Below are 25,022 nucleotides of genomic sequence, written 5' to 3'. Positions count from 1 at the left end.
ACTCAGTTCGGCATGAGATTTTCATGAAAAAAAAAACAGCATGAGATTTGCTGGTCTTGCACCACTGCTACTAAAATTCCATAGTTAAAACTGGAGGAGCTTTGTACAGCACGAATAAAAGTTAAATAAGACTTTTTTCTTGGGACGGCAAAACAGTAAAGCTTTGATTTTATGAGTGAAGTGAGTTTGTATAAGGTGGGAAGTACTGAAATTTTTACTTTTAGATGGTTCTTTGCTGTCACACATTTAAAAACAAACAAACAAAGGTTGTAGTAGACATTTGAAAGCATCCGAAGGTGTGCCTGTTTGGATGTGACACTAAAATGCCACTTTTGTTTTACTCGGCCTGTTGGTGGTTGGTTTATGTGCTATCTTTAGTGGTTAAGTTGGAAGACCGTGCAGGTGCAGCAGCAGATTACGTGAGTTTCTTTGCAACAGGTGTCAGAAGTTGGTTGGGAAGAATTTAAAAACAAAGACAAATGGAAATGAAAAGATGCAAAATGCATGTTATAATACATACTTCGTGAATATGTAAAATGCATATAGAAGTACATAAAATAGGATGAGTTGAGAGAGGTAAGGAAAGAGAAAAGGATCGATTTCCAAAGAAAAGAAAGATGGAAATTTTGTGAAGTTGGTTTCTAAACCTCTGTGAATTTAAAAAAAAAAAAAAAAAAGGCAATAAGGTAATGGGGTTAGTCTGGGCAGAGTGGCCTCTAATATGAGAAGTCCTTTGCCTTCTTGCTGTTCTTAGGTCACAGGTACAGAACCACATGTACTTGAATAACAGCAAGCATTTCTTAACCTTTGGGAGTTTGCTGTACTCTGCCAACACGTGTAGCAAGGAGTGGATGATGCAGAGCTTTGCTTAAGTGAGTGAGGAAATTTGGAAGCCTCTTGTTTGCATTTATGAAAACTTTTAAGTAAGGCCAGCATCACAAATGAACAAATTGTTAGAGCAGCTGTGTATATAGATTGTCATCAATATTTAGGAGATTTGCTAACGGTATCATCTCTGAAATAAACTCATCTATCTAGAAAACTAGTGCTTTTATAACGTTAATCTGTACCTTTCCTTATCTTAGCAGTGGAAGAGGAATAAAGAAAACTGCGTGGCAGCTATGTAATAAACAAATGCATTAGCTCAGATGTTCTAGTGCATTAGGATGGGCTCTGGCTTCCAGTCTGGAAAATGTTGATGCTTGGCCTGCCTGGTGTAGGCTAAATACTCTTGTCTGTCTGCGCTAACCTATGCAGTCTAGTATGTATATTTCATTGAATTAATATTTAAAGTCAGTAGTTGAAAATAAGACTCAAAAGCAAGTCTTGCTCAACTTTTTTTTTTTTTAATTGTGGCATTTGTTAGTAGACATGCATGCACAGTTGTCATTTCTATGGGGAACAGTAAACCCGTGTCTAGTCAAATAGCGTAATCTGATTATCATTTTTTAACCAGCATAATTTTACAGCTTTACCACACCACTATAAATACAGTTAAGAAAGTGAGTTATAATGAGCTGCATTATTGATGGACTGTACAGAGCTTCTCAACTCAAATTCTTGTTCTAGAACAGGTGAGGTTGTTGTAAACTAACAACTGTTGTCTGGTTTGTTTCTGATGCTACTAAGGGAAATGTGCCTGAGGACTCCTGTTGTTGAGGATGTGTGTTGGTTAAGTGGCAATTTACAGAATGCACTGACTGGCATTTGAATTACATGGGATAAAACTTCTCTAGTCTTTTGGTGAATACTTTGAATTCTGAGTTAATTTTTAGTTTGTGAAGCAGAACATTCCTTGGCCTAGAATTGTTCCATGAATAAACTGGGAAGTGATGGTTTGAATCCAGTCTGGGACCTTTAAGGCACGTAAGAGTATGTTGTTAATACTATTTTTAAAATACCTCATTGCTACTAAATTGACTTTTTTTTTTTTTTTTCCTTTTTTCAGGCTGGAGCTCTTGATTTATTAAAGGAGCTTAAGAATATTCCCATGACCCTTGAATTATTACAGGTATGATTTTTTTTTATTGTTATGCTGCAAAAATTAACCCTGTAATAATGAAGGTGAAGCCAGCAAATTTGGAAGGTTGCACTAATTAAAATAGATTCCTATGGAGAAACCACTTGAAGAATCTGTTATTTTGGATAACTAGTCTTATTTCACCCTGATTCAGGACACTTAAGTCTTTACTTCCACTCTTAAAGGTCATCTTTAAGTTGACAATAGTGAATGTTGTTACGGACAAAGGAAAAGTACTGCTTATGGACTTGCCTTACTTATACTTTCAGATTCTTATTAACAGAAATGTGATGCATTTCCCACTCTGTAAGGGACAATGCACCTGATTAGAGCTCCTGCTTTTATGTGGTTTGTTCTGTAGCTGGATTTTAAGTGAAGAGAACAGTAGTTCATACCTTCAGGTAGGTTGTATTTGAGCATTTCCTTTTTTATCCATGTAACTCTGAGTAGCGTAGTTCTTAAGGTAATTACAGTACTGGTTTTGCTCCTCTGTGCAGGTGTGGTGCTGTCTCACACTTGGATGCATACGCACTCATTTTGCTTATCTCTACATCTCTAACATAGTATACTACTTTCGTAAACTTTTCAAAAAAATAAGTCAGTGAACTTTATTTACATGTCAAATTTCAGAGTTTGTCATGTAGTTCTGCAGTGATCAACTTTTGTTTCAAATTAACTGGATATTACTTATCTCTATGAAAATTTGCAAATAGCAGAGGTAAGTGGAAGACCTGATTTTTGCTGTGGGAGCCACTTAAATGGCAAAAGACTGAAAAGTATCATTTTGCTAAGTGACAGTGGCCGCAGATAAAGAATTAGCTAGAAAGATAAAAGTATCAGTAACAGCATCAGTCTTTCCTATATATTTGTAAAATGTATTTATTTCAGTACATTATCAGTAATACCGTTTGCCACCAAAAATAGGAATTTGAAAGTTTCACCTTCATGCATGAATGAGCATGGCTGATACAACTCTGCAACGTTTTTCCCTATGTCCAACCTTGTTCCTAAAACAGAGAAACAAAGCACCTTCTCCTACCCTAATTTTTTTGAGTTTCGCTGTGCAGATCTTATTAAAACTAGTTGTGTTTTATATATATATATATATGTATACATGTATGTATGTATATATTTCCCCTTTGGAATGAAAAATCTCTGTGCAAGTGCTCTGAAAATTCTTTATGTATGTGTAAATACTGCTTTGCAAAACTCTTCTGGTTAGTGTGATGAATGAGACTGGGAGTGGTTTTATACAAAACAGCAGAACTATCTTTACCCTTTAACCTTAAGGATCTGAAGAATGTACAGGTAGATAACTCGTTCTTTTTTAGTCGCAATGAAAACTTTTCTTACTAGTGTTATCAGCAGAGGGGACTCTTAATCTTGGTGAGTATAAACTCAAGTGTCTCTCTTCTAGGGCACTTGTGTGACCCTGACTTAATTTCTATGGATTGCATACTAATCCTGTCCTGTTTTTTATTCTATTTGAAAGAAGCTTATTTATTTCCATCCACATCACGGGTACCTATTTTTAAAGTGGAATAATATTTCTAATGAAAGGTTGTTTTTAATCTGTATTGGGGGGCACCATATGAGTTTTTAAAGAAGATTTCTCTGTAAGTCTAGCAGTAAGTCTAAAGGGATGAGCTATTTTAGTCTTGCTTAGTAGACCGACTGTAGCTTTGTTAAGAAGTTTTTCTGAAGTATCCATTGCTGTATCCCAGACGCTTTTTGGCTGTGTAAGATTTCATTTAAACTGAAATTTACATTTTTTTAAAGAGTTTTATAAATGCGTAACATCCATTCTACATTTCTTTTTTGGTCTCCCAAAATTGCTTAAACAGTGGAGGACTTGGAGCAACAGTTGAAATGGTGGGTCATTAGTATGCTAACGTTAAGGAGGATGATGGTGTGAAAGTGGGAGCACTTACTTCCTCTAAGTAGACTGAGATATCTATTGATATGTTTGGACTGATGAAGCACAGGACACAAATGAAAATCATACTTCTACATTCATTTTTGAGCAGTTTTCAAAATGGGCTACTTTGAGAAAAGCACCGCTGATTGATGTGGTAGTTTCATTATTCCTTTGTAATAAAAGGAGTGACAATTCGTCTTGTGACATGACTGGCAGTTCAGTCTGAGCCCGGGAGATCCTCTGACAATTTACAAGTGCAAGGAATAGGAAGGTACGTGTCAGTAATTTGGGTTTGTGCTTGTGTCGTGGGTCTTTCTTACCTGCCTTCTGCCACAGAAGAATGAAGTGATTATATCCAATAATCTGTCGTATCTACCAAGTTATATGTGAGCAGGGTGATGTGCCTCCTTAACAGCTGTTGAGCTGAGCTATGCAAGGAGCCAGTAGCCTTTGTAGCACGTGATTTATGTGGTGATCAGAATTACAAATCTGTTTAGCAGCTGCACAATATTAAAGACATTGTTTCTCTGACGCTAATTGTGGGTAGTGCTGCAGCTAAAGAGAGACGGTCTTTATTTTAACCAACAGGTTTTACTGGAAATCGCGCGCACACATGCACACACCCCTGTGCAGAAGTAAGCCATGATATATGGTCCTTGTTAATGACTCGCCAGCCCATTGGCAAGTTGTGGAGACCTGGGAGGTTGGAGGTGGTCATTCTCTAGGACTGAATTTGGCTTTCTTTTGGTCCAAGTGCTCACAAATTCTCTGTCCTGTTACTTTCGTACAGTTTAAAAATGGTAGCACCTGTGCTTGCTTCAGTGGTTGCCTTTCTTCCCTAGCTCTGTTCCTTTCATTTTGGTCCTTTAGTCTATTTTAGAGAAGAGTAGCTACCACTGTGTGCTTTGTTTTGGGTTCACATATAGGTTACGTGTGATGACTGTTGTTCATACCGTGTAAAGGCTATTTGGCCTACAGCTTGAATGCTTTGGAGGTGAAAACAGATATTTACTTAAGTCTGAGCCTCTTAAAGAAAAGTGAATGAGAAGCGCTTGGGAATTTGAAGTTAAGAAGAATGATCCATACAGATACCTGCATGTTTATAAACTGGCACAGAGATAATACAATTTCACAGGTTAAATTGGACTAGACAAAAATACCAATCTTCCACTTAAAATGGCTCTCACAGTAACAGTTCCTTAGGTTGGAAGACTAAACCTGATATGTAATTGAAGTATGGTCATTTAGAGAATATAACAATGACCTTTTGTGATTACCTGTGTCAGTTTGCAGGCAAATAGTTAGGAAGATCATACCTTCCTGTCTTTTTTGGTGAGGCCAGATCACGTGTTCAACAAAAAGCAAAACAAATGAAGTGAGTTTACATACTACTTTAAGAAAGCTGAGAGTTTAGACAGTTACCATCATAGGTTCTGCTCGTGTGATCAGAGAAAAAAATAATTAATTTTGAGTTTTACTTGAGTTTTTCTACATTAAGTAAAGATGTAGGTTGGTGTCCTTCCCCATTTCTGATAAAAGTAGGCCATGGTTATACCCAGTTATCTGCAAAGGGTTTTCTTGTTTGTTTGTTTTTTGTAGGTACATTTTTTCTCATTCAGATGTGACAAGTACAATTTGGATTTCCAAATGTATGTTATTTTTATTGTCTGAACATAATGTCCAGAGTATATATTTAACATGTCAAGGCAGTTGGTCAGTACTGCTCTGGTTAGGCCTTTGTGTGATGTGTGATGCTAAAGTATATCATGAAAAGAGCATGCAGTTAAAAGTAGAGGAAGAAATGCAAAGTGCCAGCCCGTAAGTGAAGTCCTTGGCCTGTCCTCAGTGCTCAACCACAGAAGGGGAAAAGTGAAAGGGAGAGGAAGAGCTGCTGCATCTAGTTGGTGTTTTCTGTTAGTCTGAGTGTGCAGAGTCCATCGTGAAAAAACCTTTCATACAAGTGAGTAGCCATCTGTTTTCTTTAGTCTAAAATATGTTTAGAACTGGTGCTGAGACCTGAGATTTTGATATGCTTCCTTTGGTGAAATAGCTGCTGAATATTTCAGTACATTTCCAGTCATTTAGCACATCCGTGGTGCACAAAGAAGTGTTTTGTGTGGGCTGTAAGGAGTAATTTACAGGAACAAATCGTTTCCGTTTTTAGTGTAACACAAAGATTTAAGTTTTCCTTTAAAGGATAAGACGTCTATGACAAACCACTTCAAAAGTACATAGAATAAATTACATTTAACGAGTCTGCCGAATAATAAATGCAGCAAAGCTGAGCATCTTAAGAACAATCCAGAAAATTTACTCATCAATCAAAATATAAAACCGTAGTAAAATGCTTATTTATATTGTTAAATGCTTTATTCCTTTCCCAAAACTAAAAGTGTGGAAGTACTCCGTTATAATAACATGTTAGCTGAAAATACTCTGAAGTGAAACTTCTGTTGCTGTTAATCTAAATCTAATGTTCACGAGGACATAAATTATAGCTCTTAAAAGGAAAAAATTCTAATTCTTAAAAGGAATGGATTGTAAATAAATCTCATCTTCACCCTGTAGGTGGCAGTAGTGCCAAAGTTTTAAAGCCTGTCACCAGCGTGGCATTTTCAGAAGTGTGGGCAGTTCTTACTGTTTCTACCTAAAAGCAGAAACCTCTGTACTTAAGATTTTAAGGAATCTCAATATTGCTAAAATTGCTAGGAACCTAAAACATGGTCACTCCCAACTGATACTACAGCTTCTTTCACAGCCAGCGAATGGGAATTCGAAGAATATGAAGTTACTGAAGCAGTTAGCGAGCTTCTGCTCGTGCCAAAATATAAATATAGTCATTGCTTCAAACAAAAATAAGATTGTGAGGTTAGAACCTTTGCTAAAATATTTTTATAACATTCAAATTTATATAAGGTTTTCACTTTGTTAGATGTTTTGAATGCCATACTTAGTTTAGGTAAGTAGTTCTGTAGAGGTTTTTTTTTGAAATGATTTGGGAACAGGAATCTTCTAATGACTCCTCTTCACCTCCAGACTTTTGTGATGTATACAAATGTTACTGTTGTTGTACTTCATTGTAAAATGTAGATGTTCTTAAAGTAAGTTCTGTAAAGGTTTGCAGCATTTCATCCTAATATTCTTAAGAACAAACAAAAATAGTTTATTTTTTTAAAAAAGTTGTATTTGGACAACTTTATAAAAATTTATATTTGTTTAATTATCTTCATGTCACCTTTCATAGCATATGTTTTTATTTCTGTTGCAGTCTACCAGAATTGGAATGTCAGTGAATGCAATACGCAAGCAAAGCACAGATGAAGAAGTTACATCTTTAGCAAAATCTCTGATCAAGTCTTGGAAGAAACTGTTAGGTATGGTGACACAAACTTCTATTTTTTTGTTACTTGTTGTTTTACTGTTTCAGCTATATGCAGATTTGATGCAAATCCTTCCACTTCCTTGCTTCAGATATACTTGTGCTCCTACTTAAGTATTGAAACTATTTGTGTGAAGGTAGGTTTTTTTTTTAATCTCTTTGACTATCACCAGTGCATTACTGTGAAAATGTATTCAGAAACAAAGTTAATATACTTTGATTAGGGCTGACAAACAGTAGGAAACCAACTTCTGCAACATGACTCATTTCTGAAGTCTCTTTGCCTGCTGTTGAGCTAGACTGACTGTGCTGCAGTACTAAAAACTAACGAACCTTTTCGTGACTATTTCCTTTGTCAAATATAACAGATACTCAGAAGAGTTTGTGCAAAACTCATATGAAAGTGTAGAGACTTTGAAGTTTGGTTATACAGTGACATGTGAAGAGAACAAACACTTAAAAAAAACACCTTTAAAATTCTGTTATAACTTACAGATGGTACATATTTCTCTAAAACCTTGATAGTTTTAAATAACTTACTGATTGAGTTAATACTTTTTGTTTAATTTTCATTACAGCAATGAATAGAGTTATCAAAACCTTTTTGCTAACAGATGGTTATTCAAGGATACCTTGGAGCACTTAATTCTAATGTATTTGAAAACACTCTAATCTGAAGCTGTATCTTTCAGTTATTTTTGCTCATAACACTAGTACTCAATTTCATTTCTTTGGATCCCATTTTAGATAAACTAAGCTTTAGAAAGCTTAAAATTTTGAAATAGGAAAGAGTTTTTATTATTTTCTCCTGATTTAAATATTTGACTATATAGAAAACTATATAGAAAACTAATATAGAAAACTATGTTAAATACCTGGGTTCCATTTCAGGGGTAGCCTCAGTCAGCCTCATTTTGTCAAATCTGTTAGTCTCATTTTATCCCAGTCAGCCTCATTTTAGCAATTATGAAGTATTTTATCAAATACTTTATTATTCCTTTTGTAAATGTTGTAAAAATGACTTTATATCCCTTTGCCAGTGTATGCACGTAAATATGGACAAATTGTGACAGTTTTCATAATCTTCTTTTCTACAACTTATATATCCTAATAAGAAGCAACAGCTTCTATACCACAGATATTTTTTAACCTACCTTTAAAATGCTGGGTAACGCTCATTAGGCTAGTAGTAGTAATTAAATTTTATCAGCATCTTGCGTATTGCCTAAATACTTCTAAAATCATACTTAATTTTAATATAAAATAAATGCATGCTTTATAAAGGATCTGATCAGAATTCACTGGTAAAAAATAGAAATCATGTACTTCTGATTAAATTTCTACTTATATCTTGAAGTCCAACTATCTGATGCATAAAAATGGTAAGATATGTAAAAGCAGCAATAGACTTGCATATTAACTTGACCTCCTCTAGATACTTGAAAGCAGCAGCTGGACTGAGGAACCTAGATCTCTCAAGTTACTCATCTAAGTAAGAAATATGTAATAAACAATTTAAAAAAGAAAAGAAAAAAGGCCCTGTCCCTGTTGTTTTTTGTTGTTGTTGTTTTGTTATTGTTGATTGGTTGTTCTTATATTTTTTTTTAGATTTTTGATAGTGCAACTTATTTTAGGCAACAAAGCAGAAGAAATAGTGTTTTCCACAGAATTCTCAGCTTTTGGGAATTCGCCCAGATACTGCATTTTGCACTAGCTAAGTGTTCTGGGTGTCACTGTCCTTTGAGCAAAGGAATTGCAATTTATTTGTTAAGACAGTAGAAAAAGGTTTCTGTTTCATTATTTTAAACATAATTTCAGTCAGTCAGTCAGTCAAACTTGTTTTAATATATTGTTACCTATAGCTGACTGATATGTAACTGTTTAAACATTGTGAAACACAGGAATTATTCCTCAGCCTCTGAGGGTGGTCTTGCTATAGAAGTCTGGAATAAGTCTTTGCTGTCTGATGATGATGGTAGGTTGATCTCAGCGTAGGCTGCTGCTGAAAGAGGTGGTCTTGACCTCCCTTTTGCAGAGGTGCCTTCTTGCTCCTTCCTGTGCTAAGACTAGTGCTCAAGTGGCTATCCAGAAGGTCAGAGATGGGAACTGACCAGTTGTAAACTAAACATACTGTTCTTCTGGATTATATCTCAACTGTATCAGATTCTTGATCCATCCCTTTTGCAGTTACTGATTCCTGCACAGGGACTGAGGCAGTAACATGCAGCTGGGGAAAGGTGGGACTGCTGCTTTTGATGGTTGCTACATTCAGATTGCTTTAAGACAATTGTGAAATCTACCTTAAGACTGCTTTCATCAGGTGATGTCAAATGTGAGGAACTGCGATGTAAATAGCAAATATTTGGCAACAGTCAGAACTGACTATGTTCTTGGGGCAGAGGGTATGTGACCTTTGTTCATTCTCTAATTTTCGTTACAGGGGAAGATATTGCTCTATGTACATTACGGTGCTAGGTTTGCTACAGTTGTGATTGTGCATTTATTATATAAAATCAAACAAATTTTGAAAATACAGCACTGCTTATATTAAAAACTGATGTAGTTAAATTCTCCTGTGTAGACCGTATAATAAAGCACAGTAGGTTAAATGTTTCACCTCTTATTTCACTGCTCAGTATTCATTAGAACTTAGTGTCATAACTCTGGAAGATAGGGTATCTGGGCTGCATGAAGCATGGGTGGGAATCTTACAAAGTACTCTTATTCTGTTTTATCATTAGTTTTGACTTTCTCAGAAGAATACGAAATACCATATGTTGAGCTGCTTGAGAAATCAGTTTCGATTGTGCTGTTTATAGTGCATGTAAAATGGTATGGATCAAAGATGGCAACAGAAGCGGACAGCTGTTAATCGTACCAAGCATTGTACTCAGAGATCTGAAGTCTTTGTGAGTTATTTTTATAAATGACATTTTGAATTTAGGAAAGAATCTTTGACTGTTCAGGGTGCATGTACTATCTAAGTTGAATGCTTTTGGAACATGTGTTTTAAAGATGCATGGGAAACAGAGAAGAAATCAAAATAAGGTTGTGAATCACCAGAGTGTTAACAGATATTTATGGCTCGCATGGAACCATGGCAGGTTACAAATGGCTTTTCAGCAGGGTCAGAAGCTGCCCAGCAGAGGGCTCACAGGCATTGTCTGAAGTGAGTCACTGTGTGAGCTACAGTGAAAGATTGCTTTCAGATGTTATAAAAACGTTAAACCACACAGACTAGTTGGTTGCAATTTAGATGAAGAAGCAAATTCAGTTCTCCGAATGAAATACTGTTAAGTCATAATGTGGAATTTGCAGGTAGTTATTGTTTTGCCAAGTAGTTGAGTATGTAGAGTATGTTATACAGATGCCTATGTGTATCCACTTAGGTTATGAGGGTTTTGATGAAGTTATCCTCATTAAAAAAATCTCTAAGGAATTTAACATTCTCTATCACAAATAATTACTTACCAAACTCTAAGAGTATACAGTAAAAAAAAAAAAAAAAAAAAAAAGTCCAGACCTTTAACTAAGTAAACTTAACTTCAGTAAGCTTGTGATCTGGACTGAAGATGCAGAATGATTGGACAATACTCTTGTCAGTAAGCACAAGTCTGATCATATATTCCCAGTAGGGGGAAGAAAAAAAAAAACAACAAAAAACCACACACACACCAAAAACCTAAAAATGGGTCCAAGAGCATTTTGAAATGCCTGTTTCAATATATATATATATCTTAAACCAAAATTGCTTAGTCATACTTAATAAGTGCTTAATGTTTTTAAGATAATGCCAGCCAGACTACACAGAAGTGTATTACTCAATGGAATTTGTGCATACTATCTTCTGTTATTTCAAATCTGGTTTTGATTCTGCTGGAACAAGCTGGTACAGTCTAGGACTATCTTACAGGTATGTTACGGCTGTCATTAGGTAAAGTTGTTCAAGAGCATCTAAAAACGTACTGTTTGTATTCAAAAAAATTGTTATTGACAAAACAATTTCCTAAATGACAATCTAAGAATGTTCAAGAATAGTGTTTACTATGCATAACAATAGTACGTGTCTCTATAGGATATCAAGTGCAAAAATAGTTTTAGAACATCTCTTAATTTACATATCAGGTATGAGCTGTAGAATTATTTAGGTTGGAAAAGACCTTCACGGTCATCAAGTCCCATCACTAAACAACGTTCCGCAGTGCCATGCCTATACGTTTCTCACATACCTCCAGGAGTGGGGACTCCACCGCTTCCCTGGGCAGCCCGTTCCAATGCTTGACCGCCCTCTCCATGAAGTTCTCCCTAATACCCAATCTAAACCTCCCTGGCGTAACTTGAGGCCATTTCCTCATGTCCTATCACTAGTCACACGAAAAGAGAGTCTGACACTCGCCTCACTGCAACCTCCTTCCAGGTAGTTGTAGGGAGCGATGACATCTCCCCTCACCCTTTTCTTGTCCAGTTCACGCAGCAGCTCCTCATAATTATTGTTTTCTAATCCCTTCACCAACTTTGTTGCGCATGCTCAGGCAACTCCATATCCTTCCTTTAGCAAGGGGCCCAGAACTGAGCACCGTATTCAAGCACTGGTGCCATGTACAAGGGGACAATCACTTCCCTTGTCCTGCTGGCCATACTATTTCTGATGCAAACCAGGATGCCACTGGCCTTCTTGGCCACCACTGCTGGCTGTTGACCAGCACCCCCAGGTCCCTTTCTGCTGGGCAGCTTTCCAGCCACTCTTCCCCAAGCCTATACCGCCACATGGGGTTGTTATGACCCGAGTGCAGGACCTGGCATTCAGCCTCCTTGAATCTCGTGTGATTGGATGTGGCCAGTCCTGCTGCACAGCCTTCCCACCCTCAAGCAGTCCTGCCTAACTTGATGTGGTCTGCAGACTTGCTGAGGGTGCATCTGATTATCGATAAAAATGTTGAACAAAACTGGCCCCAGTACTGAGCCCTGGGGGATGCCACTGGTGACCAGCCGCCATCTGGGTTGAACTCTGTTCACTATGACTCTTTGAGCCTGGCCATCCAGGCAGTTCTTCAGCCAGCAAACTGTGCACCCGTCCAAGGCATGAGCAGATGGTTTCTCACAGAATATTGTGCGACACTGTCAAATACTTTGCTGGAATCCAGGTAACTAACATCCACAGCCTTTCCCTCATCTACTAAGGTCATTTTGTCATAGGAGATCAGGTTAGTCAAGCAGGACCAGCCTTTCATAAATTCATGCTGGCTGCATCTGATCACTCAGTTGTCCCATATGTGCTGTGTAAAGACATACAAGATGGTTTGCTCCACGACCTTCCCTGGTACCAAGGTCAGACTGACAGACCTGTTATTCCCTAGGTCCTCCTTTCTGCCCCTCTTGTAGATTGGAGTAGCATTCACTAACCTCCTGTTAACTGGGCTTTACGATAAATTACTTTGTTATTTAAACAAGGAAAAAAAAAAAGACTTTTTTATGGCCTTCTGAAGCTGCAGCAGCTAAAACTGAAATTATGCTTTTCACTCCTAAAAGTGATGACAATTTCAGTTTTTCTGAAAAAAAAAGAAATTTGGGTAAGTTTTAATAGCTGAACGGTTTAAAAAATATTCATGCCTCTTTAAAGGAACTTAGAATTATAATTTAAATTCTCTAAACATTTTTCTGCTTTTATAGATTTCCTGACGTGAATCATGTTCTCATTTGAATTTTTAAATGTCTTACACAGAAAGGCTGTTTTTTCCCTCTTTCTTTGTTAGAATTTCTGTGGTTGTCTGTAGTTTCCATTAGCTGTCATTCTCCCTTTGCTCGAGTCTGACCACTGAATGTAAAATAAGTTAATTAGAAGAGACTTTAGTCTCTCAAGGTTAACTTTTTTGTCCTCTCCCCAAAGGATAGTTGAAATGCTGTCTAGCAAGCTGTTAATTGCATACTATTCTTTTGTCAGTACAGTATTTAATAAAATAAAGTGTCCTTGCTCATGTGTGAGTTTAAGAATTAATACTGCTTGACACTGAATCCCCTGTCCTTGGTGCTTTCCAATATATGACCATAAGAGTGAATGACTTAGAATATTTCTACTAAGCAGAGAATATTGTTAACTTTATTTTCAGATTACTGAAGTTGGACTAAACAGAAATGAAGAAAAGATTTCGAAGAAAAGGTTTCTGTGAAATCTGTGTAAACTTCAAGTGATTAAAGATAGTGTAGTTTTGAATGCATATTTGTTGAGGACGGTCCAGTTGTCTCGACTGGTGAAGTTTGATGTTGGTTTGAGACATACCTGGTTAGACTGGTCTGCAGGTGTAGAAAGAGCCATGTTTTTACCTCTTACTTTACCCCTGTGCCTCACGTATACTCTGCCCTTCATAAGTGAAAGAAGCAATCAGGGTATCAATAAATGTTCACAAATCATAGAACCATAGCATAGTTTGGGTTGGAAGGGACCTTAAAGACCACCCAGTTCCAACCCCCTGCCATGGGCAGGGACACCTCCCAGCAGACCAGGTTGCCCAAAGCCCCATCCAGCCTGGCCTTGAGCACCTCCAGGGATGGGGCATCTACAGCTTCCCTGGGCAACCTGTGCTAATGCCTCACCGCCCTCTGCGTGAAGAATTTCTTCCTTGTATTTCTAAATCTTCCCTTTTTACAGTTTAAAACCATTCCCCCTTGTCCTATCACTGCACCCCCTGACAAAGACTCCCTCCCTAGCTTTCCTTTAGGCCCCCTTTAGGTACTGGAAGGCTGCTATAAGGTCTCCCCGGAGCCTTCCCTTCTCCAGACTGAACAGCCCAAGCTCTCTCAGCCTGTCCTTTGGGAGAGGTGCTCCAGCCTCATCTTTGTGGCCCTCCTCTGGACTCATTCTAATACTTCCGTGTCCTGAGGCTTGGGGTAAATGCTTACCCCAGGATACCTGCTGATCTGTCAGTTTGTCTTAAAACCTCTGACAAAAATGATTATGTACTTAAGATGAGGGTAAATGAGATAGCATGCCTATATAGAATATTTTTTAAATTATATATTATGTGTTTGTTGCCATAGAAAGTAATCATGTCAATATGCATGTTAAAATGGGTTTTGTTTCCTTTCTCTGTGCACCTTGGGTGTCATAGCAGAAAATGTCTACGATCCATTCAGCTTATAGCCTCATTTACTTACTTAGTGATTTTTAGTGAGGAAATCTTTAAAGTTTTAAGTTCTTGAAGTCTGGGGCAGTATTCTGGAGAAGTATTTTGTGTATTTGCCTAGTTCCCATACTGTTTTGTAGGCATCTATTTTTTGAGGCAGCTGGAGACAGAATACTATGTGTGTGCTTTAAGTGCTTGAATAAGAGACTTGAATCTGTGATCTGTACCACTGAGTTCCCACGAGATATATGGGGATGGGGTTCTTTTGGAAATGAGGATACTTTTAAATGCTTAAGCAAAGGTGTAGATATGTGGTTTGGGGTATCTCTACAGGAATGACTGAGCCTTATCAGATTTCCCTATTTTGATCTGGTTTTAGTTCTTTTTAAAGAAGTTTGTAATCAAAATATTAACGGTCTGTAGAGTTAGATGTATGATGCCAGATTTATGAGGGCTCAGAGAGAGGAATTCACAAAATCTAACTTTAGGTAGGTGACACGAATCTTTCTAACTAGTGGAGAGAGTCAACCTTTCTGAAAGCAAGTCAAAGCTGGAGCTTGATTTATCCACTCTGAACTGCTCTTTACAATAAAAAGGTGTTCACGAGGCTGAAGATAAGTGTTGTGATTGCCCTTTTTAATAAAATACTGTTCTTATTTTCTGTGATGTTATCATCATTAAATACATCCTGTGTGGGAAAGGCAACTTTAAATCTTTTTAAACAATATTCTAAGAGCTATCACAGAAAATACTGTGTGCACATCTGTGAAACTCCTTCAAAACCTTTATTTTTTTTTTGGCAACCATAGGTAGCTTTTACCCTACAGTTCCTTTCATTCAGTGTTTTAAACATAGTTGAATAGAATGTGAAACTGTGAATATAATTGAAAAGAATGACATGTTTAGTAGGAACTCATATTTAAAACATGGAAGATGAACTTCAGAGACTTAATGAAGCTTCTGTTTAAGAAGTTTAAGAAGTTATTGTGTATCTCATGCAGTAGAATTGGCAAAAATAAATTATAAAAGTTTATATTTTCATCGTGTCTTCACTGTCATTTTAAGCAGATACTGGTCTTGACCTGAAGTATCTAAGTGTTAACATATATTTCATTTGCTGGGTTGGTGAGGGTGTTGAGGGTAGAAAGCTGTTTCAGCAAGAGAAGGTCAAATCAGAGAGCGGGAGCTGATAGCATTTCTAACTGGTTCAGAAGAAACCATCAAGGATACTCTGCCACTGTTTTAAATCAGTTATTGAGTAAAAGTTTCTCATGTTTTGTATTCCCAGATGGACCTTCAACGGATAAAGATTCTGAAGAAAAGAAAAAGGAGCCTGCATCTTCCTCACAAAACAGCCCTGAAGCAAGAGAAGAAAGGTACGTAGCTCTTGAGGACAAGTAATGTCATTCAATATACATTGGCTTTAACCTGAAAAATCAACCAGTGTGTACATATATTTAAACTGTGGCCCAAATTTGTCCTATTAGAGATAGCTGCTGGCATACTAAAAAAGAAAAAAAGACACAGGTCAAGCTATGGCCGGAATATTTATTGTTTATTTATTTAATCTGTTTTATCTGTCAGATACTTTCTTCTGTCAATCCTAGCACTGAGCTTTGAGAACCGTTAAACAACTTTCAGTTACAACTTTGTGGTAATTACATATGCTAGAGGTTTGGAATACTTCTTTTGTCTGCTAGATTTTGTTTAATAAACAGTCTTGTTCTACACCTTTTTTAATAAAGTCAAAATGTATGTTGTCAGAAAGATGAGCCCATGTAAATGACACTTGAGGAGCTAATGAGTATTTGCAAAATAGTATCAACAAGTCTAGTTTTTCAGTGTGTTTCTGTTTGTAGTGAGTCTCTTTATGAGCCATTTTCAAATTGAAATTTAACTTATAATCATTTGTCCCAATGTGAATTGAAAACTGTTTTACAGTTTGCAAAAGTGACCTTAAACTGTAGTACCACTTCAGTACACTAAGTAGAGTGAATGCAATGCACTCACTGCAGACTGAATATTAGAATGGTATTTCTTCACTGTTTTATAAAGCAAAGTTCCATGAGGAAAAAATGGTTTCATGTTAATGTAGAGAACTGAGAATTAAAACTTACATACCACATAACGGAATGAAATACCTGCTGATCTCTCTTGTGTGAAATACTCTGGCTAACATTCTAAGGACATTTTAAAATTTTATTACCTCTAGAGCTATAAATAGCTTTTAGAAAGTGACCTCTCTCTTTTTTTTTCTTCAATATCATCAATGGATATGGCAAAAGATCTGTGTTTTGCCCTAGAACAGAGTCATCTGAAGAAGAAAAAAATATTTAATACTAGTTTTCTTTTTGCCTTTTTCTAGCAGTTCAAGTAGCAATTCCAGCAGCAGGAAGGAGGAGGGTAGTGCTCCCTCAAATTCTTTCATCCCTTCTTTTCCTCGAGCTCCAAGCACTTCGGATTCTGTACGAGTGAAATGTAGAGAAATGCTCTCTGCAGCTCTCAGAACAGGAGGTGAGCTTTGTAAACTATATTTTCAAGTTTAACTATTTTCTTTTCCATTTCAGTCCTTCCCACTCTCTTCTTCCCCTGCCCTTGTTTATTGTATTCTTTATGTCCAATTGTGTGTACATACCCATAGGCCAGTTCACCCAACCTGCAAGTAACTGGGTAACCTTGGCAATATGGGTATGTATTGAAATACTTTTTTGTTGCTGGTGATATGGGACTTTTTGTAGCTTGTGTTCAACTGATATCTTGCCTAGTGTGGACCTTCTTTTCAGGAAGTTATTTCCTATGTAATGCCTCATTTGAGTCTTTTAATGGAAGCTGCTATTTTTCGTCTTATCTGTGACTGAAAGTGACACTTTATACACGACTGCCTTTCTTACTCCAGAGGTCCTGTGAGCCTTCAGATTCCAATTTTTGAAGGTTGCCTTTTTGTTTTGATTTAACCTTGGAGTTTCACTGATACAATCACAGTAAGATTCTTGCACTGTTCAGTTTTCATGCCTTACAAGCATCTGTAAATTGCTTGACTGTTACTGTTGTGGTTTTTTTTGTGTGTGTGAGTGGTGTTTTTCCCCCCCCCCATCATGTACACTTGGATGTTTTTAAACTGGCAAATTGAATGAGATGCAAATAAAAAGTTGGACTCCTCAGAATGACCTGAATTCTTTCTTGTGGGTCCTTCTCTTCTACCAGAACTTATGACCCACCTCTTCTTCCTCTGTTCTTAGCTTAGGGGAAGCTGACACAGTGTGAGAAGACTTCTGAAGTAATCTTTTTTACTCTTCACTCTTCTGTTCTTTGCTTTTAATTCACGTAAATTTCAACACAGACAGTAATCAAAGCTGACTAAAGATCTTGAATTTATGGTCCTCTGTATCAGTAGTTCATAGACTTTAAAAACATTTGTAACCAGGAAGTTGCATATAGCATCTTAGTTTTCATAATTATATGTACTTGGAATTTTATCTAGGTTTCCAAGAAGTCTTTTCATAATATTACCAAGATTGCTATGGTTTATTTCTTCTAATTTGCATGTTTTATGACCCTTTGCAGCTCTGCATTTTTTTAATAATAATATTGTTTGTTATTTAATTACAGTGTTTCTAATGAAATCCGTCTCTTGCATGCTTGCAAAACATTGCATGGCTTTTGTTGTGAGCACAGAAAGAATTGATAAAACCTGATGAAGAATATTTTCTTTTTATAATAACCTATTTTATGCACAGATGCACTTTGGAGATGGGTAGATGCCAAGCCTAATAGAAGACTTTTTTTTTTCTGTATAGCAAATTGGTTTTTATTACTACTTGTGTTTGCAACTAGACAGAAATTTTTGTGTGTGAAAGATACAAGGCTATTCTACTTTTTTATAATCTTCTATTGTTCTTCATTTCGCTTATTTTTCTTCAAAGTAAAGTTTCAAAATAATAAGATTTTAGTAGATTAAATTTTCTGTTTCAAAAAGAAAATTCACTGTGTTTGTTTCATAGTTTGTTCTATTTTGATGTTCCGAATGGACTCCCAGTGATATAAAATTCTGCCAAGATCGTCAGAGCGCTAATAATTAATATTTTATTTTTTGTTTTGCTCAGATGATTACATTGCTATTGGTGCTGATGAGGAAGAGCTGGGTTCTCAGATTGAAGAAGATATCCTTTGTTGTGCATCTGGGTGCTTTAGGATAAGAGAACATTGATAATCTTAAAAATTAGTTTATTTGATCTGTATAGTGAGTATTTTATTTAACTTAGGACAAAACCAAGCAAACTGTGTTCAACACATCAGTTCAGAAATTCAGCCTTTAAAAAAAATACCACAGCCTAAACCACATACCTTAAAACCTGTAGGTTTTTGTGTGTGTGTATATGATTTTTATTCTTACTTTTTATACAGAAGTTAATTCATCCTCAGCATGAGGTTGAGGATCTGGACTTAAATATATGGCTGATTTTTGAGGATTTTGATTAAAATTCTATTAGCACCAAGTTCACATTTCGCAAACCGTGTGCTAAATTACGGTTATGCTTTGGCAGGACATGAACTACTGTCTGCTTTGTTGAATAAGAAAGTAACTGTTGTTTGGAGGTGGGGGGAAGGACTTGGTTTTAAAAGATCGCCCCCCCCCCCCCAAAAGAATATTCTGTAGTGCTGTTTTACTTGTTAATGTTTTGTTCCTTAAATCCAAAGCACCAATTTTTCAGGAATTAAAAAACACTGATATGAAATACAAAAATAGGGTACGAAGTAGGATAGCGAATCTCAAGGATGCAAAGAATCCAAACCTAAGGAAAAATGTGTTATGTGGGAACATACCTCCTGACAAGTTTGCCAAAATGACAGCAGAGGTAAGTAAAGCATATGTCTTGAACTGTTACCCTGTTGGACTTATATCCTGGCCACAGAAGCAATTAATACAAGCTCTTTGTACTTTTGAGAGGCTATGGCTTGTTTGTGGCTTTCACAGTCTGAATTATACAGGGCTTTATTGGTGCAGAGCAAATGGAAGTGTTAACTGTGTTAATGGTTCCTAAACATCTGATTTTCTCTGTGAGTCAGAAGACAGGTAAGCTGTCTTTTGCAAATTTCTCTGAAACAGAATACTGGGCAGTTTTTGAAAGGTCACGTGAGATATCAGTGATAGTTTAAGTTCAGAAGATGTAAATAAATATATCTGGCTAGTGATTTCAAGCTGTCAACTAATTCACGGTTCTGGATATGTAATACTACCATCTGTGTTAACCTGTCTTGCCATTTTATTTTTCAAATACTAACTTCTGCTGTTATACCCCTGTGCATGGGATAACACTGTGGTAAAAATCAGTCCCTCTCCTTTTGGCGTTTTCAGTGTTGATTTAAAGCTTATCTCAAACTTGACAGATTACTTGAAGTGATTTTGAAGGAAACTTCACAATAAATAGAAAGAAGACATAAATGATGGGGTAAAGAAGCTAGGAGAATTGCCCTTTGAATCAAATTAAATTTATGTTATTGAAAGAACATTTTGAACACTTTAATAGAAATTCCTGTTCAGATGCTCACTGTCTTTATATTTATAAATCAAAACAAATCTAGGAAGTCTGAAGTAAAAAATTAGATGTTATAGGAAAGGAAAATAAAAGCATGGTTAACATCTGATTTCAGTTTTGTAGTTCTGCTTGTACGTATTGGATTCTGTTACTTCCCACCCTTCCTGTACTGGCCACAATCAGGTATAAAGGAATATCATGGAGACTGAGAAGAAATTAAACATATGATCAAGTAATAAAAATCATGACTAGTTTTGATCTAAAGGAATAGATTTTTATAAAGCTTTACATCAAGGCTAGGGCAAATGGAGGCTGATAAAGGAATGTGTAAGGACCAGTAAGTTAAATACATATTTTGAGTTTTTCCTATTCTACATGCATGTGTATGTAAATGTGCACAAAAATATGTTTCATTTTATCCAATGCCCATTTTTTGTTTTAACTGATGTCTTGGACTAAAATTTTAAATGTAATGGCTAAAATACACTATTATATCAAAAAGATGGTTTCTGACGTCAAACCGCATTAATACAAGATTTGAAAAAAAAAAACAACAAACAGTGAATCTGAGCTCTTCAGTTAGTATTTTGAAACTAGCTGTATGTGTGAAGTTTTATGCAAAACAAAGTTTGCTTTTACATAATCTTACCCAAATAAATGCTTAAAGTCAAGGAAAACGAACTAGAAGTTGTTATGCAATTGATCAAAGAATGTGGCTTGTGCAGTATTATGAGACATCTGTATTTGAGTAGAGCTACCACTATTGAGCGTAGGCACTGGTTTAATATCTCTGTTTTGCCAGGAACTTGGGAAAAGCATCCACAAATTTATGTTGCAGTAGAAGAGCATTGTCTGGCTTTACTCTGACATACGTCAACCATCACCATTAAACTTACAGTTTCTTTATGAATTGCAATACAAATGGGCTATTGATGATAATTTAATATCTATTTATATTTACACGATTTAGATACAATGCCTTGAATTACGAAGAAAAGCCAGAGTAAAATAAGTTCCAATTTTCTTTAAGTATTAGTTCAATTCTTATGAGGTGACAGATAATTAGTAATAGGCATTACAGTTTACGTTGTTCTACAGTGACAGTGCTGCAGCACAACTAGATATCCGGTCTGAGCCTTTATTTGGAAGCGTATTTTGTAGAAGCCACTCTGAAAAGGAAACATGGTCTCTGGCAATCCAGGCTCTCAAGCTAACAGAAAAGTATTAAATTTAGAATATGATTTTTTTTTCTTTTTTCAGATGGAAAAACATTTTATCTAAAACCAGATCCTGTGCCTGTTTGAAAAATGATCATTTTGGTTTTTTGTGAGGAACAACACTTCTGTTCCTACCTGTTTTCTTCCTGTGTTCCTGATAGCATTGATTTCGTAGCAGATTTTTGGACTTTTTTTTTCTGTGAGTTTCTGCCTGGCATCCAGGCTTGACACAAGGTTTGTCATTATGACAAGGGATGTGCCTATTGTACATCTAACAGAGGGTTTGTGGCGGTGTACGATAATAAGGGAATGTGCAATTTAGCAAACAGTTTTGAAGTGCAGGCTTGATGAGGTATATGATTTTTAGCTTGGGAAGCATACTTCCAAGGTTAAAAGTTAATACTAAGATTTTGGACTTCTGGTAACTTGCAGTAAATTATGGCAGAGTTGTATTTCTCAGTACAAATATGGAAATAGTCAAGATGGTGGAAATTCTTCCTACAGTCATTATCATCTGTAGGTCAATGAGATAGTTATGCAAGGATCTAATCTAGGGAGAGGACCTTTTTCCTTACCTCAAGAGACCTTTTAAATCCTCCCCTACCTTGTATCTGTTATACTTCTGAACTTCAGAAATGTGTCTGCATATAAATGTTTCTAGGTGTTTGAACTTTTATTCAACTGCATTAAAAAAAATTAAACCTTTTGTAGCTTGTGTTCTTTGAGACATTCCAACTTAAGTTTTGTAAAAGCAATACTTTGTAGAATTACTTTGCCCTTTGATAGAGCAGTTATTCGTGAATTCTAGATAAGAAATGGTATGTGCATTTAGAATTGTATGGTTTGCATGTTAGTAATGATTTCTTTAAAAAACTCCCTAGTAAACTCTCTGCACTTTATCTATAACAGGAAATGGCAAGTGATGAGCTGAAAGAAATGCGCAAAAATCTGACCAAAGAAGCTATCAGAGAGCACCAGATGGCTAAAACAGGAGGTACCCAAACTGATCTGTTTACATGTGGCAAGTGCAAAAAGAAGAACTGTACCTATACCCAGGTATGTGGCTATTGAGACTGTTCATTTTCCTTTTTCAAAGCTGAAGTCTTATACATCTAAACGTTGTCAGGGAAAAAAGTTATAATTACAAAATGAACATTTAACAAAACATTAACAAATTACAAAATATGTGGAGACAGTTGGATCTACTTAGATGTGCTTACATGGAGAATTTTTTTTGTATTAATTTACCAAAGATTGTATTTAAATCTAAGCTGAGTATTTATGTAGCTTGAAATGCCAGTTTCTTTGCAATGCTGATTTTTTTTGCTAATTCTTCTGATTACATTTAATAATCTGGTTTTATGTGAATGAGAAATAATTTACTGGTTGTAATCTATAAACATTTTTTTTCTTAACAGAGGGAGTAAATACATGTATATAACCTGCCATTTGACTGATTTTAGGCCCTGATTTACAGTTGTTCCTACAACCTTTTTCTATTTTAATATATGCACAAGAAGTGCTTTAATTTGCTTAGCAGTGCTGCAGGGTATTTAATTTTGATCACAGGATCAGCTACGTTTATAATTTAGTATTGTATGTTGGTTGCTTTAAACAAAGCTGTGTTTCTATCAGGAGACTTTTAAGCCTTTGTATCAGTAAATATATGTAAAGTTGAACTGCTTTACTGCAGTTTTTTGTCCTAGAAGTATATGAACAGTTTTGATGTTGAATTAGGTATTTTAGTGCTTCTAAATCTGTCAAAACATAAGTTTATGATCACTTTGCAGTCCAAACCAAAAAAAAAAAAAGTCTTCAATGGGTACAAAAAGTTAACTTATATTCTTAATCCAAATGTATTTACTTAATGTTACACTTTGATTTTAAACCTTTGCATTGAACACATGATAACAAAGGTTGAACATACTAATTTTCCTTTTCTGCTCTGGCTCTTGCCTTTGCCAAAGGTTCAAACACGCAGTGCTGATGAACCTATGACAACATTTGTTGTCTGTAATGAATGTGGAAACAGATGGAAGGTAAGACTATTCGACTGTTCTGCATACCTGATAGTAGACAGCCGGGCTGTGCTTCATTTTCTGTTTTACAGTAAATGGCAGTTGAGTTTCTATTGACTTGTGGTTGTTTCTTAATTCAGTAATGATGTTATATGTTGTATTGTGAAATAGTGTTAGGTTGGAAAACTGTTGACTGAAGGCGTTGAGAACACACAAGTGATTGGCTGGGGGTGGCTAGTAAAATCAGGATATTGGTGTAGACCTTGTGACATTTAGGTACTATGCTTTGCCATACAGAGAAGTGGCAAGTTAGTCACTGTGTTTTCCCATTCTTCACCCAAAGATATTCCTACTATTTTTAATCTCTGGTTTGATGGGTGGAATAGACCTTTTTACACCTTGTGTTGCTTTTTCCTTTTATTTTTTACTCTGAAAAGAACGGGGATAAAAGAGATGACTGCTGCCTTATTTCTGTGTCAGGTTAAGTGTAGTAGGACAGTGATAATTTGCTTTAATTTTTTTTTAAGATCAGGGAATGGGGATTATAAAACAAAATCAACAAACTTCTCAGGAACAATGGTAGTCCAATAAAGTGGAAAAACATATTATTGGAATGAAAGCCTTTAAAATTCAGTACTTAAGATGTGATAGTGTTAGCGTTCATGAAGACACATAATCCACAAAGTGATTATATGAAGGTGCTTTATTAGGCGCCGGAAGTTAGGGGCATGCCTGCCCAAATCTAACTTCGTCTGATTTGTTTTCTTAGTTCTCTTTTATCTCCTAAGATACTACATATGCATTAGGTTTCACAACTCATCTATGCATATTCATTTCCTAGCTCCACCTAGCCTCGCTTCGTATGCTAATTATCTTATCAGTCCTTCTGCGCTTGCGTATCACTCTCTGGTGGTCGTCCGGGTGGTCGTCGGGATGAAGTAAGATGTCTTCATCAGAGTTGAACTTTTTAACCCTTCCTTTTCACGCATGCTCTCTGAGCCCTTGGTCTCAGTCCAAACCGCAAGGTTGGTTTGACCCAGTTCCCAGAGTCCAAGAAGCCCCAGTTATCTAGATGTCTTGCAAATTGAGCATTCTTTTAATCCTCCTTACTCCTCATCATGAATTGGTGCATTCTCATGTTACCCTTGCACATATATTTTGTATCTTCCAAGCGCAGCCTCGGAACAGTACATCGCAAATGTAACATACTAAACAATATTGTATTATTTCTTCTTCTATTACTAACATTTCCCCCCTTTGAAAGCATTTCACTCCTTTCGAGGAGGGCAAATGCTTTCACTAACTAACTAAAATATTTTACACTCAGTGCTCACCAATAATATAACCACGGAAAATTACATCATTAAGAATCAAGGAAATTACAAAGATTAGGATTGTCACAACATTTCATAAGTCCACCACTTCTGCTTTATGTTACATTCGCTCTTCTGGTTGGGTTCACTTGATCTGAAACTGATCTTGTCTATTCGGTTTTCATTCCATTTCACCTCCTGGGTTCCTCAGATTCTTTCTCTGAAATCCAAAGTTGTTAGATGCCGGTGGAGGATATTGAGGATGTGGTTCCATTTACCGAGCAATAGTTTGCATCACTGTCCGGTTCCAGGTTGTCTTCCTTAGAATCAGACTTTTCAGCATTATAAATGTTAACCAAATTAGTACCCCTACAATCACCAATATAATTATTGTCTCCAGTAAGGACTTAACCCAATTACTAATATTCCATCCACTAAAAATTTTATCCAACCAGCTTGTTGTCATATCTTTCTCTTCCTGTTCTGCATCTTGTTCCAC

General features: G+C 36.3%; 1 protein-coding gene across 3 annotated transcripts in view; it reads left to right on the top strand.

Moving 5' to 3' along the window:
- Window positions 1-25,022, top strand: part of TCEA1 (transcription elongation factor A1) — a 37,045-nt gene that overhangs the window by 4,077 nt on the left and 7,946 nt on the right. The window contains exons 2-9 of one of the 3 annotated variants that reach the window (XM_066992996.1): window positions 1,949-2,011; window positions 7,207-7,312; window positions 15,727-15,814; window positions 16,807-16,952; window positions 18,542-18,598; window positions 19,140-19,294; window positions 22,102-22,248; window positions 23,160-23,231. In XM_066992996.1, the coding sequence (XP_066849097.1) occupies window positions 1,949-2,011; window positions 7,207-7,312; window positions 15,727-15,814; window positions 16,807-16,952; window positions 18,542-18,598; window positions 19,140-19,294; window positions 22,102-22,248; window positions 23,160-23,231 (834 nt within the window). Of the gene's footprint in view, window positions 1-1,948; window positions 2,012-5,778; window positions 5,899-7,206; window positions 7,313-15,726; window positions 15,815-16,803; window positions 16,953-18,541; window positions 18,599-19,139; window positions 19,295-22,101; window positions 22,249-23,159; window positions 23,232-25,022 lie in introns of those variants that run through there. The other 2 variants (XM_066992995.1, XM_013184944.3) reach the window with 2 other exon arrangements.

This window comes from Anser cygnoides, chromosome 2 (genome assembly GCF_040182565.1).
Source record: "Anser cygnoides isolate HZ-2024a breed goose chromosome 2, Taihu_goose_T2T_genome, whole genome shotgun sequence".
Classification (NCBI taxonomy): Eukaryota; Metazoa; Chordata; class Aves; order Anseriformes; family Anatidae; genus Anser; species Anser cygnoides.
Note: the sequence above shows the minus strand (reverse complement) of the source record. Positions and strands in the feature narration are given on the sequence as shown.